General features: G+C 38.6%; 1 protein-coding gene across 11 annotated transcripts in view; it reads right to left on the reverse strand.

The window, feature by feature from the left end:
• Window positions 1-10,841: 10,841 nt before the first annotated feature.
• Window positions 10,842-19,145, reverse strand: part of LOC125456039 (paralemmin-2-like) — a 114,767-nt gene continuing 106,463 nt past the window's right edge. For all 11 annotated transcript variants that reach the window (XM_059648038.1, XM_048538674.2, XM_048538678.2 and 8 more), the window contains one exon: window positions 10,842-11,666. In XM_059648038.1, the coding sequence (XP_059504021.1) occupies window positions 11,620-11,666 (47 nt within the window). In that variant the 3' untranslated portion in view covers window positions 10,842-11,619. The remainder of the gene's footprint in view (window positions 11,667-19,145) is intronic.

Consider the following 19,145-nt stretch of genomic DNA (forward strand, 5'->3'; position numbering starts at 1 on the left):
TTGCCTGGGCAACTGCTGGGAACCAGCTCATTTTTTTATGGTTTTAATTATTGCTCAATCAGCTCAAGTTTGCACACGGACTCTCCCAATCCGAGCAATGCTGATCCCGCAGAAATACCTGGCGAGTTTTCGTTGGCATTATAGAATAGCTCACCTTTTTAACCCAAACTGAGATTTCACTCCAATTTGGCGAGACTGTAGGACCCGCCATGTGCATTTAATGGTGAATGCAGAAAAAACTCATTTAACCAGTGACTTCTGAGAACCTGAAAACTTACTACAACAAACAAAAATAGAAATTGCTGGAAAAGCTCAGTAGGCCTGACAGCATCAGCAAAGAGAAATCACAGTTAACATTTCCTGTCCAGTGACCTTTCCTCAATTCTGCTTTTGTTTCTGGTTTACAACATGCACAGTTTTTTTATTTACAAATAAAGCTCTTTGAGTCACTTGTTTGATTATTTGATTTGATTTATTATTGTAGGTACAGTGAAAAGTTTTGTTTTACATGCAGTACAAACAGATCAGAAAGTGCATTAGGGTAATAGAACAGAGTGTGGATGCAATATTATGGCTGCAGAGAAGGTGCGCAGAGTGAGATCAGCATTCAATTTAAAATTTGAGAGGTCCATTCAGATGTCTAATAACAGTAGGGAAGAAGCTGTTCTTGAATCTGTTGGTAGTTGAAGTCAACAGCAGAGATGAAATGCAGGGCAGACTAAATTAGCATCTGCGGGATAAGGGAAAAAAGGACATTTGATGGAGCATAAAGGCAGGTATGGCTTGTATGGGCTGAATGGCCTGTTTTTGTGCTGCTTATCCCATTGAATTCCAAATAAGGTCAACCAAATTAAGGAGATCAAGTAAGGTTAAAAACAGCCAGTGAAGGGATATATGTCCCAAACATGTATATCATTTAATTGTCATGTAAAACTGAACTGCATGTGTTTTCAGGGAAGGGAGAACATGTTTGCCAAGGCTGGAAATACAGCAAGTTGATTGGTATCAGGGAAGTGAAGATGTAGGTTTATATTTCGGGTGAAAGGCCAATATCACAAATGTCTAATTGCCATATTGGACTTAACCTTGACTTGGCTTCGCTCTCCACAGGTGTCACCAGATCTGCTGAGCTTTTACACCACTTTCGATTTTTATTTAGAACTCCAGCATTTGCATTCATTTGATTTTATTTAATATTATAAATGGTTGTCTCTATTTTTTACCCTGCAGGTATTGGCAACTCTTTTAAAAACCAAAATAACTTTGGATGCTGTAAATCAGGAACAAAAACAGAAGTTGCTGGAAAAGTTCAGCAGGTCTGGCAGCATATGTGAAGAAAAAAAATCAGAGTTAATGTTTCGGGTCAGGTGGCCCTTCCTCAGTTCTGAGTGACCATTTGTAAATTGAGTATGGCTTAAAAAATTGCATAAAAGGAATAAGTTATCTGCTCACTGATATTGTCGTCTTAGAGCGTTTGCATAAATGGAGCGTATCATGAAGATTATGCTAGCTTGGGAGTTTTTGCCTTTCTTTTGCCTGATATGTGGGGTATAAATGGGCACATGGAAATGTTCAAGGGTTATTTGGCTTATTCTTTTTCCTGATGTTTATTCCAAAATCAAACAAGCCCAGATCTTGATCTAACTGGGGTAATTACATTAGAAGCAGCCCTGCTAGAGGATGAGCATGTTGATCTTGATCCTGTTATTAGTATGTCGCAACAAAATGTTGTGTGTAATTTGACAGTAATTGTCATTAAGTTGGCCGTCTCATATACATCAAGATAACTGGTAGGTGAACTGAGAAACGGTAGTACCGTATGGGATGGTATTTCAAATTTAAAATTGTTGCATAATCATTGATGAAGTATAAGACATTTTCCTCTGCTGTACATGTCTGAAGTTGACAGTAGAGGTCAAAAATGAAGTAAATATTCTATTTTGAGCTCTGACATCCTTCAGTAAGAACAGAATGATCTATGGTGAAGACACATCAAAGAAATATTTGAATTTCATACCTTTGTGACATGTTCATTCCACAATGAGCTATCACTGTGTTCCAATGAAATTTTACTAGATTTTTTCCTGTCAAAAATGTTGGACTTTATAAATGACTAGATTTAAACTGTCTCTTTTAATTCAAAGTAAATGGGAGTAGTTTGGAGAGAGGATGTGACCTTCTGTGCAGTATGACTGGGACAAGCCCATGTGGCCTTGGCATGAAGATAGGGGCTTAGGTCAAACATACTGGAAGTAAGATGCACATTTGAAACAAAAGAGGAGGCAACTAGTCTTTCTGAGAGACTGTGGGACACAGCCAGAGATTCAGGAAAGAAGACTCAAGAGGTGCTGCTATGCCAAGCAGAAGAAAATGTTGATTTTGGGTCAACTGCCATGTGCAATGTTGATAGTATAGTAGTACTGTGACTGATCTAGTATTCCAGGGGTTCATCCTAATTCTCTGGAGATCTGGATTCAAATCTTATGGCAGCTGGTAGGATTAAATTAGTTTAAAAAATGTGAAATATTAAAAAAAGCCTCAATCATGGGTATCTATGATATTATCAATGATTGTCTTCAAAGTCCATTTGGTTCACTAACAGCCTTTAAAAGGATGAAATCTGGATCCTTACTTGGCCTGGCATAGATGTGATTCAGACCATGGGAATGTGATAGACTGTGAAATGGCCTTGCAAGCCACTCAGGGCAATGAAGGATGAACAGTAAGTATTGGCCTTGCAAGCCACTCAGGGCAATTAAGGATGAACAGTAAGTATTGGCCTTCCCAGCAACCCACACATGCCAGGAAAGAATAAAGAACAAAGTGGGTTAGGTTAATGTATGTTAAATTAATGATTATCGTGATTTAACCAATGAAGTACTGCTACTTTGTTACAGTAAAAATCTTAAGGCTTGACACCTTGTCGTGCATATCTTTGCATTGGTCACTGAGAAATTCAAATCTCTTTTTAAAAGTTATTGACCCCTATAGGTATTATAATAACATCCTCAAGAGGTGTGCTTGTAGGTGTCCAAACAAAAGAGAATATAATTCATCTTGATATAACAATCACCATGAGGTTAATTTATATTACACAAATATGATACAAGATTACAGGAGGCAAATATTGTTTTAAAAACATTAAATAATGAACGTTTCAAAAGTGAACAAGCAAAAATATATTCAGAAACATAAATAAATGACTTTGTAAGTATGAAAGAATGGAATAATGATAGAAAGGCAGGTGTAAAAAGCTGATTATAGAAACAGTTGAACAATGTAAGTGAGATAAATGTAAATATTCAAGTATTTCAGAATGTTGAAATTGCAACAAAGGTTTGCTTTTCTTGACCATTAAAAACAAAACTGATAAGTAGCAACTCAGGCAATTATGTAATTCCAAGTGGACAGCAGATTTGGAAATCTATCAATTTGAGGTCAAAGCTGGATAAACACACCCAGGGCTTGATCAATTATTTTGAGTCAATTGTTACTCATGTGCTGTTTCTCAAAGATGGGAACACAAAATTCTCTTTCAATCCTTTCATCACGCTACTGACTCCTGTCAGACTCATATCATATCATATCTAAATAGGGGGATGGTGGTGCAAGTGTGAGGAAGGAGATGGGCTAACCTGTTTGCTGTGATACAAGGTAATGGAAACTCCGATGCCCTGTGGTTTCAATACCACATCCATTGATACACAAGCTGGCGTATGCGTTTCTCTAAATTAATCTCCTGAGTAGGGCCGATCAGGGATAGCATAGGGAACTTGTGTGTGGAGCCTGAGGAGGTAGGGGAAGCCCTAAATGAGTTTTTTGCTTCTGTCTTTACGAAAGAATCGAACTGTGTAGTGAATGAAACCTTTGAAGAGCAGGTGTGCATGCTGGAATGGATAGAGATAGAGGAAGCTGATGTACTGAAAATTTTGTCAAACATTAAGATTGACAAGTCGCCAGGCCCGGATCAGATTTGTCCTCGGCTGCTTTGGGAAGCGAGAAATGCAATTGCTTCGCCACTTGCGAAGATCTTTGCATCCTCGCTCTCCACTGGAGTCGTACCTGAGGACTGGAGAGAGGCAAATGTAATTCCTCTCTTCAAGAAAGGAAATAGGGAAATCCCCGGCAATTATAGACCGGTAAGTCTCACGTCTGTCGTCTGCAAGGTGTTAGAAAGGATTCTGAGGGATAAGATTTATGACCATCTGGAAGAGCATGGCTTGATCAAATACAGTCAACACGGCTTTGTGAGGGGTAGGTCATGCCTTACAAACCTTATCGAGTTTTTTGAGGATGTGACTAGTAAGGTTGATGAGGGTCGAGCTGTGGATGTGGTGTATATGGACTTCAGTAAGGCATTTGATAAGGTTCCCCATGGAAGGCTCATTCAGAAGGTCAGGAGGAATGGGATACAGGGGAACTTAGCTGCTTGGATACAGAATTGGCTGGCCAACAGAAGACAGCGTGTGGTAGTAGAAGGAAAATATTCTGCCTGGAAGTCAGTGGTGAGTGGGGTTCCACAGGGCTCTGTCCTTGGGCCTCTACTGTTTGTAATTTTTATTAATGACTTGGACGAGGGAATTGAAGGATGGGTCAGCAAGTTTGCAGACGACACAAAGGTCGGAGGTGTCGTTGACAGTGTAGAGGGCTGTTGTAGGCTGCAGCGGGACATTGACAGGATGCAGAGATGGGCTGAGAGGTGGCAGATGGAGTTCAACCTGGATAAATGCGAGGTGATGCATTTTGGAAGGTCGAATTTGAAAGCTGAGTACAGGATTAAGGATAGGATTCTTGGCAGCGTGGAGGAACAGAGGGATCTTGGTGTGCAGATACATAGATCCCTTAAAATGGCCACCCAAGTGGACAGGGTTGTTAAGAAAGCATATGGTGTTTTGGCTTTCATTAACAGGGGGATTGAGTTTAAGAGTCGTGAGATCTTGTTGCAGCTCTATAAAACTTTGGTTAGACCGCACTTGGAATACTGCGTCCAGTTCTGGGCGCCCTATTATAGGAAAGATGTGGATGCTTTGGAGAGGGTTCAGAGGAGGTTTACCAGGATGCTGCCTGGACTGGAGGGCTTATCTTATGAAGAGAGGTTGACTGAGCTCGGTCTCTTTTCATTGAAGAAAAGGAGGAGGAGAGGGGACCTAATTGAGGTATACAAGATAATGAGAGGCATAGATAGAGTCGATAGCCAGAGACTATTTCCCAGGGCAGAAATGGCTAGCACGAGGGGTCATAGTTTTAAGCTGGTTGGTGGAAAGTATAGAGGGGATGTCAGAGGCAGGTTCTTTACGCAGAGAGTTGTGAGAGCATGGAATGCGTTGCCAGCAGCAGTTGTGGAAGCAAGGTCATTGGGGTCATTTAAGAGACTGCTGGACATGCATATGGTCACAGAAATTTGAGGGTGCATCCATGAGGATCAATGGTCGGCACAACATTGTGGGCTGAAGGGCCTGTTCTGTGCTGTACTGTTCTATGTTCTATGTTCTATGTTCTATAAATTAAACTGATGAACACATCAGTAAGACAAGGCTAATGACAAGTCGGGAAGTTGGTTTATTTTGCAGAATGCACATGACCAAGGAAAAGTAACAATTCCAAATTTATTTTAAGCTTCAACAACATTCCTGTAACAATACAAAATAACAAAAACATGCTGAGTAATTCTGAATACGGGGCAGAGCAGTCACTTTTTGTTTTATCTCCATTTGCTTCAGCTTCCCCTTGAAAAACAAGCTGGTTGTATGTCAAATCCAAGTGCAGGCTACCATGGACCTTGCTGCAGTCTTGTTTGTACCTTTTTGTTCACCTTGAACATATTGGACTCTGTTTCCTTAACTTTGATCCCAGGTAGTGTGGAATCTTGCCATACTATTTCAGCAATTGCCTCTGTTGAGTTAACAAAATCAAATCCCTTAAACCTAAATAGGTGTGAATGATCACTGACATTATTGTGTTGAATGGACTGTTTCCATGTAGCACATTCTACCTAATTGGGTCTCTGTCAGAGTTTATGCTCCACAAATCACAATGAGACAATCAGGTAAATTATTTTAAAAAATGAGAAGTGCTTTAAAAACTGATATAATCCTAAATGTCCTCCCATCTTTTCTTCATATGTTGATTTAAAACAAAATACATGCTTTCTCCTTCAAATATTTTGTCTACATTTTCCTTGAATGTGTCTTTGCTAATCACCTCACCTACTCCTTTTCTCAGCAAGTTTCACATTCTATAAACTTTTGGTGAAGCAAATTTACCTGGATCCTGTATTGATTTTATTAGTGACTGTCATATATTTATTGCTCCTAATTGTTGTCTCCGAAACCTCTGGAAAGATATTCTCAATGATTATTCTGTCAAAACCTTTCATATCTGACTTCCTGTTCAGTCTTTCCTGATGGATATTATCTCTCAGTTCAAAGAATCATACAATCCCTACAATGTGGAAACAGGCCCTTCAGCCCAACAAGTCCACACGAATCTTCTGAAGACCATCCCACCCAGACCCATACCCCACACTTTCCCTGTAACCCTGAATTTCCCATGACTGACACATCTAATCTACACACCCCTGGACACTGCAGAAAATTTAGCATGTCCAATCCACCTAGCCTGCATATCTCTGGACTGTGGGAGGAAACTGGAGCACCTGGAGGAAACACATGCAAACACGGGGAGAATGTGCAAACTCCAAAGAGGCTGCCAGACTTGCTGAGTTTTGCTAGCATTTCCTGTTTTTATTACAGATATAGGACTCTATTTTCAAGTCAGAATGGTCTGTAGCTTGGACAGGAATTTGCAGGTACCATTAAAATGAATAAATTTGGTGTTCTCACGCATCTTCTTTGTTTGTCTTTCTAGATGGTGGAGATAAAAAGATTGAAAGTTCTGTTGAATGAGAATTGGCAAGTTGCCACGGTGTCATCGACCTGGTATACTCCATCACTTAAACAGATGTCTTGGATGATACTGAGCTTTTGAGTGTTGTTGTAGATGATCATTGTCTAAGGTATATGTTCATGTTGGGCTATCTAAAAATATTGGTAATTTTTAAGAGTCCTATTATCACATTTTTTATTCAATCATAGGATGAGAGTAATACTGGCTAAGCAGCATTTATTGCCCATCCTTGAATGTCCAGAGGGCAGTTAAGAGTCAACCACATTGCTGTGGGTCTGGAATCACATGTACAGACCAGGTAAAAATGGCAGTTTCCTTCCTGAATGGGCATTAGTGAATCAGATTTTTTTTCCGACAATCAACAATAAATTCACGGTCATCATTAGATTCTGAATTCTAGTTTGTTTTTAAAAACTTGAATCCAAATTCTACCGTCTGCCATGTTGGGGCTCAAACCTGGGTTCCCAGAACATCATCTGGGTCTCTGCATTAGCCGTTCAGTAATAATGTCACTAGGCTGTTGTCTCCCCATAATAGACTCTAGCATTTTCCCTACAACTGCTGTTAGGCTAATGGAATGTTCCAAAATCTACAGAATTTTGGAAGATGATAGTCAACACATCTGCTTTCTCCATGGCCATCTCTTTTAGCATCCTGGGATGTAAATTATCATGCTCTTGGGATTGATCAGTTTCCAGTCCTATTGATTTTTCCAGCACTATCCTTTACTAATGCTAATCTGCTTCAGTTACTTCTTCCCAAAAGATCCTTGCTCCCCTAGCACTTAAAAAAAACAAATAATGAAAAGAACAGTACTGTACTTAATGTATTCTTTTATGAAGACAAAACAAAAGTAGTTCTTTAATTGGCTGTCATCTCCTTGTTTTCCATTATCAATTCTCCCATTTCAGACAAGCCATGACCTGCATTCGTCTTCACTAACCTTTCACTTTTCACAAATGCATATAAATTCTTAAAGTCTGCTTTTATGTTCCGTAAACGTTTACTCTCATACTATAATTTTTCTCTCTGAATCAACCTATTGGGCCTCCTTTACTGAATTTTAAACTGCTTGCTGTCCTCAGCCTTGCTTTTTTTAAGCAACTTTATATGACTCCTCTTTGGATCTAACACTACCCTTAATTTTACCATTGTTTTCATATTGTGTTCTTTCTCCCAGAAGGAATGCATAAGTGCTCTAACATATACATTTGTTCCTTCAGTAATAACCATTATCTGTCCATGGTCATGCCTTTTAATAAAGCTACCCAATGTATTGTTAACAATGTGCTCCTTGTATCTTTGTAATTTCCTTTGTTTAGATATAGGACACTAGTTTTGGATTGGATTACTTTGACTTTTTATCCCGGAGAAGAATTTTATCATGTTATAAGACTTCTCACAAAAGAATGCTCACTGCAACATTATTAATTAAACCATCCCTTTGTCAGTCCAGAATGAAACCCTCCCCCATGGCACTAGCAAAGACCCTGCGAGGATGTTGGTCCAATTCTTAATTGGGTGCAAAATATTCAGCTCTTACAGGTCTTATCTTTCCCTGAATTGGTCTCAATGTCTCAAAATTCTAAATCCTTCAGTTTTGCACACACATTCATTTGGTCTGTTCTCCTATCCTTGATCTTGCTAACATGTACATTGTGTGTAATCCAGATAATTGTGAGGGGAGCACAAAAATGCAAGTGATTTTGCAATAAATGGCAGGACTCTGAGAAGTGGCAAGGTATCTGCAGATTCATGAAATTGGTGGGACTTTTAAATAAGGTGACCAGGAAGGATTTGTATCTTTATTGGAAAAGTCACTCACTAGCAGGGAGTAGTTTTAAGTCAGGCTGTGATGAAGATATGGAATTTAATTTGTGAAATGGTGGTAGAGGCAGCAATTCTTATCACATTTAAACATCTCTGAGCTACTGACAAGAACTGGAAAGGTTGGTTAGTTATTTTTAGCAGCAAGGACGTGATGTACTAGTGAACTCTTTCTGTGCCATAAATCTTCCAATGTTTATGTCACAGGGGTTTAGATAGTGAATTCCAAAACTTGTTCATGTCTTTCTGTTGTTAGAAATATCCATTTCTTTTACCAATTCAGTACAACTTAAAAACTAAATACTGTGGATACTGGAAATCTGAAAATGCACAGAAAATACTGGAGAAATTCAGCAGAAATAGAGAGAAATAGAGTTATTCTTTTGAGTTTGATATTACTTTTCTTCAGGACTCAGGGATGCCTGTCATCTTAATTGAGTTCGAAACATCAAGGATAGAACTTCAGCTAGAATCCATTTGGGGTAGGGTGGAATTACTGAGGAAGGAGTGTGGCTGTGAAAGCAAGTTTTGGCAAACACTTTATCAAAACACTAGAAAGCAATGAAGGTGAACGAGTTGAAAGATTAAAACAGGATTCAATTTGGAGAGAGGAGCAGAGCTTCTTGTAAGTAGACATACCTGAAACAGAAGTGGCAGCTCTGAAGAACAGTTGTATTTGCGTGCAATGTTATCAAAGCAGCCTGCAGCTAATCTTATTGCCATAACACCATGAGATTTGGATCAGATATAGGCCATTCAGACTATCAATTCTGCTCTGAGTTTCAATGAGCTCATGGGGAAATTAGATAATCCTTAACTTCACTATTCTGTCTTGTTCCCATAACCTTGATTTCATTACTGATTAAAAGTCTGTCTCAGCCTTGAATATACGTAACTACCCAGTATCAACAGCCCTCTGTGGGAAAGAATTCTAGACAAAATTCCTTACCTCTGTTTTAAATGTGTGACCCTTTATTCTGAGCTTATATCCTCTGGTCCTAGATTTACCTTCACAGTTGGTTTGAAAATCTTGGCCCTTTGAGAAATAGCTGAGCTTTTTTTTCGAGAGTCAAAGTGTATAATTGTTAAATTTATTTGTGAAACATATTTTTTGTGCAAACTTTGAACATTCATTGGAATTTTAAGGTTTAATCAATTGAAAGGGATTGCTTACTCTTGGAAGGAAAGTTTAAACTGTAACAGGATTTTTGTATTTTAACGAAAAATTATGTGATATTCTGATTGAAGAACTAATGGACTTTCTGCTGTAATTCAGGGCATTGCTTGATGTGATAATTCCATATTCCTCTAAGAATTTTCTTTCTTAAATTTTCAATGCTATCTTTTCTCTGGTTTCAGGACAGTTTGGAACTAAATTATAGATTATAATGGAGATTTGTTGAATTTTGATCTTTAAGGTCAACACAATAAAGAGATTCAGTAACTTGACTTCCATTGTTTAAACAAAATCTCTGAAAAGTAATTGTCAAATATCAATTAAAGTGATAAAAAGAAAATTATGCTCCCTTTACTCGAGGAAAGGCAGTGGCCTAGTATCTCCTGTCACTGTACTAGTAGTCCAGAGGCTGTATTAACATTCTGATGATGTGGGTTCAAATCTCAATGTGGTGAAATTTAAATCTGGAATTTGCTGAAAGATGACCCTGTAACCACCTTTGCTTATCATAGCAATGCCTCTAGTTCAATAATGGCCTTCAGGGAAGGAAATCTCATGGCCTATCTGGCGCGTCTGACACATTGGCCCTTGGCCATTTAGGGATGGGAAATAGCTATTGATCTAGCCAGCAAAACCAAGATCCCATGAGTGAATACAAATATTTCATTTATTTCTGTGAGGCTCCCTAGTTCTGATCTCAGCATCAAAGTAGGCAAAAATTTTATTTTTCTATCAGATGTGAAACAGGCCAAATCCTACACTGCTGATTGAAAATCAAGTAATAGGTGCATTATCAGCTTCTTGTGTACCTCCAAAAGGGGATGCATTTTGTTATCATTAGGTTAAATGTGTCGTACGGAAAATATTGATTATGTGAAAAAAGGTCACCAATTATTTTACATCTAAATTTGAAACAAAAACACAATACAAATAATTTTGGTCAAAGAACTTTATTGCTCATAATCTTTCAAACTAAAAATGTAAGTGAAAATTGGTTTCAAAACTAAAACTAATTCTATTTTGCAATAGTCATTTGGTAGTATAGAACTTTAATGTTGCTGATGCATGTTATAGAATCATAGAATCCATACAGTGTGGGAGCAGGCCATTCAGCTTATCAAGTCTACACTGACCATCCAAAAAACATCCCACCCAGGGCTAGCCCCCCCTTACCCTATAGCCCTGCATTTCTCATGGCTAAGACACTATGAGCAATTTAAGCATTGCCAACCCACCTAACCTGCACAATCTTTGTATTGTGGGAGGAAATCAGATCACTCAGAGGAAACCCACACAGACACAGGGAGAATGTACAAACTCCACAAGGGTGCCCAAGGGTGGAATTGAACCTAGGTCCCTGGCACTGTTAAACTGGCAGTGCCAACCACTGAGCCACTGTGTTGGTGAATTGGCTTCATGTCCCTTTTTACAACAATTTTGCAACATTTATTTGAACCTAATACTGTTTTCCACATGCAATACAGAGTACAAATGATTGGATAGCTCAATTAAATTGAGATAAATGACAGGTTATACAAATGCAATGGATACAACATATTGTTTCAATTCTGTAGCTGAGTAATAGATGACTTAGCTGTATAAGAAACTCTGCAGATGGTCATTTTGACTTGTATTTAACAGGTCACATTACTTCCAAATGTTCCAGGTAGAATTAGTGGTCAAGTTTTGGTTGGTTTGAAGGCTCCACTTCACATCGCCATCTTTTTACCTAGCCTGGTCACTTTAGATCTTAAGGCTGTTTATTGAGGGAACAACAAAGATGAATATAGTTACTTACACTTCTATAACATTTTCAAAGTTCACAAAATGTTAAAACTAAATTTAGTAGGAAGAAAGATACATACCATAACATTGCGTTGACATCTTATGCACATTGTTAGTTGTAAAAAGCTTGAAAGTTGGCATGCATTAAGAGCACAGGAATATTTTATGTAGAAGATTAGAGATGCCAGAGTTCTTGTTGAAGGCACGAAACAATAAAAATTCAAAGTTCTTATTGCGGAAAATATTTTTGAATGATCAAGGTTTTCAATTCACATGCTGTTCACTTCATTTAAGATGTAATCAGTTATCATTACGTACAGTTTATATAAAGATATAATTGAAATCTTTTTTAAATGTGGACTAGAAGGAAAGAAAGCTAAATGTTTGTTCAGCTAGATCCTTGAGTTTTATAGATGAAGGTTATAATTGATTTTGTTGATCAACTTGAATAAAATACAGAAACAAAAACAGAAATTGCTGAGAAAGCTCAGCAGGTCTGGCAGCATCAGTGGTGAGAAATCAGTTGATGTATCGGGTCGAATGACCCTTCCTCAGAACTGATGAGGAATTCATCAGCTTTCTTTTTGGTTTTAATTGAATAAAATACACGTTGACTGATCTTTATTTGATATTATTTGGTACTCACTCATTAAATATAGATTATTATATTGGATATCTATTCACAACTTCTGAAAGTCAATCCAATTGGTTTATTTAAGAAAAAAATCATACATTTGTTGTCAATATGTCATCTTGGATTATTTGATACTCATGCGCGTGCATTTGAAGGAAATGATTGAATGAAATTTCTACATTTTTCTCTTATTGATCGTAAAATACAAATAATAATGCTGGAGATAGCACAGGAAAAGCAGCCAGTGTGTTTATTCCTTTCAATTCAGGAAATTCTCAGATTTACTATATAAATTCAAAAAGATTATTTTAAATAGAATGAAGTAGTTTGGGAAAAGATGAAGGAAAATTGTTTAAATGCAGAGCAAAATCCTAAAGAATCCTAATACAGCATATTTTTGATTTGATTCTGTAAAGGGAAGCAAAATCTTCAAAAGGGCAAAACATTTTATTTATATGAATTTATATAAATGATTTCTTCATTGAAGTCATAGAAAACCATATATATAAATGATTTGGATGTGCATATAGGAGAAATGGTTAATAGGTTGACAGGTGGCAGACGACCCTGACAAACGTGGCGTAGTGGACAGCAAAGGAGGTTACCTCAGAGTACAACAGGATCTTGACCAGATGGGCAAATGGGCTGAGGAATAACAGATTGAATTTAATTTAGAGAAATGCAAGGTGCTACATTTTGGTGAGGCAAATCAGAGCAGGACTCATACACTTAATGGTAAGGTCCTGGGGAATGTTGCTGAACTAGGACACCATGGGGTGCAGTTCCTTGAAAGTGGAGTTTCAGGTAGACAGGGTAGTGAAGAAGGTGTTTGGTATGCTTGCCTTTATTGGTCAGTGCATTGAGTACAGGAGTTGAGAGGTTCTTTTACAGCTGTGCAGAATATTGGTCAGGACACTTGTGGACTATTGTGTTCCATTCTGGTCTCCCTGCTATAGGAAGGAAGATTTGTAGGAAGGATATTGTGAAACTTGAAAGGGTTCAGGAGAGATTTACAAGGGCGTTGCTATGGTTGGAGGTTCTGAGCTATAGGGGGAGGCTGAATAAGCTGAGGCTATGTCACAGTGTCAGAGACCAAGGGGGGACTTATAGAGATTTATAATAACATGCAAGGCACAGATAGGGTCAAGAGCCAAAGTCTTTCCCCCCAGGGTAGGAAGTCCAAGACTAGACGGCATAGGTTTAAAGTGAGAGAGGAAGGATTTAAAAGAGAGATAATGGGCAACTTTTTCACACAGTGGGTGATGTGGGTATGGAATGAATTGCCAGTGGAAGTAGTGGAGATTGGTATGGTTATGACATTTAAAGGCATCTGAATGGTACATGAAAATGAAAGGCTAAGAGGGATATGGGCCAAATGTTGGCAAATGAGTCTAGATCAGTTTAGAATATCTGGTCAGCATGGCCCGAAGAATCTCTTTCTGTGCTGTACAACAAATACAATAAATACAACTTGCCCATGAAAAATTTTATGCCATCTTTTATACACCACGTTATCTCATCTGAATTTTTGTTAAGTGGTATAAATCATTTTTCTCATTGTGGTCTCATAAATAATTTGAGATAACGGTACACTCCCATTATAAGTTGAATATACAGCTAATGGTGCTGAACTGATAGATTCCCGGTGAGTTCCTTTTTACACCTAGAAACAGATCTTATTTAGTAGGAGGATTGAGCTCTAATCCCACAACTATTCATTCAAAGTAAATCTATTAAAGAAAAACTGGCATGTTTGCACATACATTTCCTCAAGCATTGCCAGGCAATATTGCAGTTAACAATTGTCTTTGCAAGGTCTACTATGTGACATTTTAATCCATTTAGTAAAAGCAGCAGGTATTGTATGTTAAACCGTTCATAAATAATGTTCTTACAAATTTTGAAAGGTATTGCAGGGCTTTTACTGAAGGCATGTCACAACATGCAACAATGGATATTACGATCCATTTTTCCATTGTAGAATATCTACTAGAAAGCTAAGGTACTGATCATTCACAAAATACAGAATTATTAGATAGTGGGCTGCATTAAAAATGATAGCTAATACATCATGTCTCTGTAGATTTACATTCCACGTGGGAAATAGAGGTGGTAAATTTGAAATTAGCATGTAATCAACATATACATGGAGCTCCACTGTTCTAACAGCTAACCTAGTGACTTCTGAAGATTAAATGGAATAATATTTAATTCTCAATACCACTGCTGCTTAATGCTTAAGTGTTTACTATTGCCACTGTAATTACAGATTGCCTTTTCTTAAAAATTAAATTAACTCAACATGGGTTCTTCCAGGTCTCTCCACATTCTTTGACTAACAATGGGGAGATTAGGTATGGAGGTATGGTAAACATAAAATAAAGTGGAAAGTCGCCATAGACTTATTGGAATTTAGGGCCACTCTCATATTAGAGAGAAATAATGGGCGATGGCTTAAACTGAGGGTGACCACAAGCGAGGGGAGAGGTTGAAATGGAGAGTCTTTCATGGTAACCTTGCCAGTGCAGAAATTGAACCTGTGCTGTTGGCATGCTCACCAGCTGTCTGGCTAACTGACTCCCTGTGGGAGGTGGATTGGCCATGGGAAATGTGGGGTTGCAGGGATAGGATTGGGAGCTAGCTCTTTGAAGAGTCAGTGAAGACTCGATGGGCCAACTTGCCTCTTTCTGCACTGCAGGGATTCTATGAGATCACCTCTCATTCTTCAGATCTCAAGAGAATACAGGCCCAGTTTGCTTAATCTCTCCTCAAAGGACAATCCCACCCTCCTTTCATGCAGAATGTAGTTTAGCTTTGGCTGACAATACAAGATTATGAATTTACAGGCAGCATTCGCAACAAGGTATATTCAATCCTCTTATTTTTGGATGCAACTACTCTGTCTTTCCCTTTAAGTGTTTTGTAAATTGGGATGTTGTGATAAAAAGGTATGGGTATCAGTCCATTCATAAGGGGGATCTCAGATCAGAACAGCAATGTGTGGAATCTGGTTGGGTAGAGTTAAGAAGCAACAAGAGGCAGCAGACATCAGAGTTATTTATCGTTATAGTGGCAGTGTGGGACATGGTGTTAGTCAGGAGATGAGAGAAGCATGGTGCAAGGGCTAATCAGTAACCATGCGTGATTCACTCTGCTTGTAATCAACTGAGCACTAAAACTTTGGACACTGGGCTTCTGGAGTGTATTATGGATGGTTTTTTTCAAGCAGTGTTGAAGAGCCAAGTATTGAAGGCATTATGCTCTAGATCTAGGATTATGTAGTGAAAAAGAGCTAAGCAACTATCATGTTGTAAGAGAGCCTTTAGGTTTCAATGACCACAATAAGATAAAATTTTACATGATATTTGAAATTGAAATTTACATGAAATTTATGTGAAGCAAGGATGTTAAGGTTGAATAAGGTAACTTATAAAGGCATGAGGCACAAACTGGAGGAGGTGGATAGGTTGAGGTGGGTCATTATTGATAAGTTGCAGAAAGCTAATTTACAGGCGCAGCAAGCAAGGCTCATGGAACGTCAGCCTTTATTGCAAAAGGATTTGAGCACAGGAGTGAAATCTTCCTTTAATTGTCTGTGAGCTCAGCTAGACACAATCTAGAGTACTTTCTTCAGTTTGGTCACCTTATCTCAGGAAAGCTTGCAATACATGAGGTGCAACGAAATTTCATCAAGCTTGCTCCTGGGAAGGTGGGATTGTCCTTTGAGGAGAGATTAAGCAAACTGGGCCTGTGTTCTCTTGAGATCCGAAGAATGAGAGGTGATCTGATAGAATCCCCGCAGTGCAGAAAGAGGCAAGTTGGCCCATCGAGTCTTCACTGACTTCAAAGAGCTAGCTCCCAATCCTATCCCTGCAACCCCTCATTTCCCATGGCCAATCCACCTAAACTGCAAATCCTTGGGCTGTGGGAGGAAACCCACACAGACACGGGGAGAATGTGTTAACTCCACACAGACAGTTGCTTGAGGCTGCAGTGAACCCAGGAGCCTGGTGCTGTGAGGCAGCAGTGCTAACCTGGGCCACTGTGCCATCCCTTTTCTCTTTTATAAATGTTGGCCGAGCCAGTGACCCTCACATCCCATGAGTCCCATCTCATTGAAGTTTACAAAGCACTTGAAGGGATAGAATAGAAGGTGCATTCAACAATAAGGGCATGCTACTTTGATCTGAGATGAGGATTTTTTTTACTGAGTGGGTTGTGAAACTTAGGAATTCTCTACTGCAGAGGATTATGGAAGCTCAGTGTTTGATAATGGTTAAGGTAGAGATTGATAGATTTCGGATAATTTTGTACTCTATTGGTAATGGGTTCAGGTGGGTTAAAGGCATTGAAGTGCTTGCATAGGCACAATTTTAGTGATCAGTGAGCATCTTCAACTGAATGATTTATTCCTGTTTCTATTTTCTTATTCCGAATATGGTCTCCCTAAGTTTCTTTACAGATGTACCAAAATTCCCCTATTTTCTATTCTATTCCGCTTGCATGAAATTTCATTTGCCTTCCTTATCACTTGCTGTACCTGCACGCGAGCTTCATACAGTCTTTCTTTCAGAATAGAACAATACCTTTGTTGAGAATGATGAAATATCTCCTTAAATATCTGTCACCACTTCTGCTCGTCCTACCTTTTATCCTATTTTCCCAGTCCACTTTACTCAGCTTTGTCTTCATAAACTTTTAAAGACCTTTTTTGAACTTAAGCTACCAACCTTAGACTCATGGTTCCCACCTCAAAATAAATGTAAAATTCAACCATGTTATGATCGCAGTTATCTAGAGGCTACATTACTGTGATGTAATTAATTAACTCTGTTTCATTACACACCATGACGTCTCAAATATAATTTCAGGACAAAATGGGTTATGGATAAAATAATTTCAAAACAGTGCAGAATAAAACTTTGCTCGACCTTTAAGAGTCATTAATAGGAAGCTTGTCCCTTTCGAACTTAGACATCCTTAGGGTCATGTTATTACTCATTTACTGATAAGCTAGTTTAACAATAAAGAAAACGGAATGACCATGAATATGTAACATATGCCCCATTTGTTGATTCTCCGATTGAAAAAAGTGTAAGGACAGGATTCTGGGTGCTGTACATAATGGAAATTGTATGAATGTTGTTAATGTTATGAGCAAATGCAAGATTTTTTAAAAGATCTTCGTGAGCAAACATAAGAGATTAGTGCTATATCTAAACAAGAAAAGTAAATATGTTAATCTTTTAACAATGCTTAAGTACCACTGCAGTGTAAGCTTCACAACAGGCTTTTGTAACGGGACTTCAAATTTTGACCAGCGTAGACAACAGAGAGGTTTGGACTCAGCCTCAACATTTTTGGCTCACTTTAATATTGGCTCATATTATATAATGAATAGAGTAATTAATTGGACGTTCCAAATCTACTAGCTTCATTACCAAATACTTAGCCGAACATTTTTGTATTCCTTCCTACTCAAACTGTATGTTCTGCCACAAATAAAAGGCTCAAGAACCTGTCTGTCTGCTCATTAGGTCTCCGATTCCCTGGAGTCAGAGACTTTTACATGTAAATAAGATGGGCCAATGTGAATGTTTGTGGTGGCATAGCACCCGTATCTATCGCGGGAAAGGAAACTTTATCACGTAAGGTTACCCCTGGGTTGAAATATCAAAGGGACTAAAAATGGACAAGGTTGCTGCTGAAAAACAAACCAAGGTTTCATTGCCCAGAAAAGGACGTCAATTTGCAGGAAGCTGCAGGGGTGAATAACAGACTTTTCAAACTCTTATGGGCCCCACTCCTATCTGGATGGTGTCCTAGTCAATAACATCTTCTATCTTCACCTAAGTACACATTAACGTGGGCACAGTGCAGGTGGAATGGGCAAAAATTTTAGCAGGCAATGTGTGCCACCCTTTTTGCTGTTGTTCCGCCTGCAGTGGGGTCAAACACAGAATGCATCTTTGCCACTGTCTGAGAAAATTCTGGTGCATTGAGGAAGTGGCAGGCACTTAATATAATGGCGTCCTTTCCAAAATGTTCTTCTAGATGTGAAGTCTCAATCTTTGTTGAATCATTACTGTTGGATTTTCCCACCATCATTAAAACCCATCTTTTACGAACACCACAGTTATTGCAAAAATGAGCCTTATGTGGCATGTAATACTGGACTTGCAAATTCATGAGCTTTTCATTTTAAGGTGCTGTTTTAACTCAAAGCCAGACAGACAGTTGAAATTGCTTGGACAAGTTAGGCATGGAGATTATTCTGTCTTCATGTATGTATTTGCTGAACAGAGAAATAAACACCTCGACTGGACATCAGCAGGCTTTAAATGTAAATATGATGATGCAGCTTTAATTACATTGCTAGGCACCTACTGCTGTTTTAACAATGGACCTGAGTAGGAAGTCTTTCTTCCCAGACGCTGTTAACTGAAAGGAGCTTCGGCCACCAGATGCTCAAAAGAATTGAGTCAATTTCTTAAGTACAAGCTTTCCTTATGAAAGTATTTCTCTAAGGCACACAAGGGAAGCCCTCCCCTTTCCCAATCAACAATCGGGAGCCCTATTGAAATGTTCCTTTACAGCTTTATTAAGAGCTAGTGACCATTCTGCTCAACATTGTGCTCCTATCCTCCAGTTAACTGCTGGTCTTGGCAAACAAATCTGAGAGCTCGTCGATGAGCCCAGAATGTTAAAGTCACCCACAGCTCACCTTGTTGAAATCAGGATGACTTTACATCCTTGAGACCAAACGGTGCCCAACTGGTTTGCGTTTTAAGTGCTATGCTTCATGTTGAGTCATTT

Source organism: Stegostoma tigrinum, chromosome 8 (genome assembly GCF_030684315.1).
Source record: "Stegostoma tigrinum isolate sSteTig4 chromosome 8, sSteTig4.hap1, whole genome shotgun sequence".
NCBI lineage: Eukaryota > Metazoa > Chordata > Chondrichthyes > Orectolobiformes > Stegostomatidae > Stegostoma > Stegostoma tigrinum.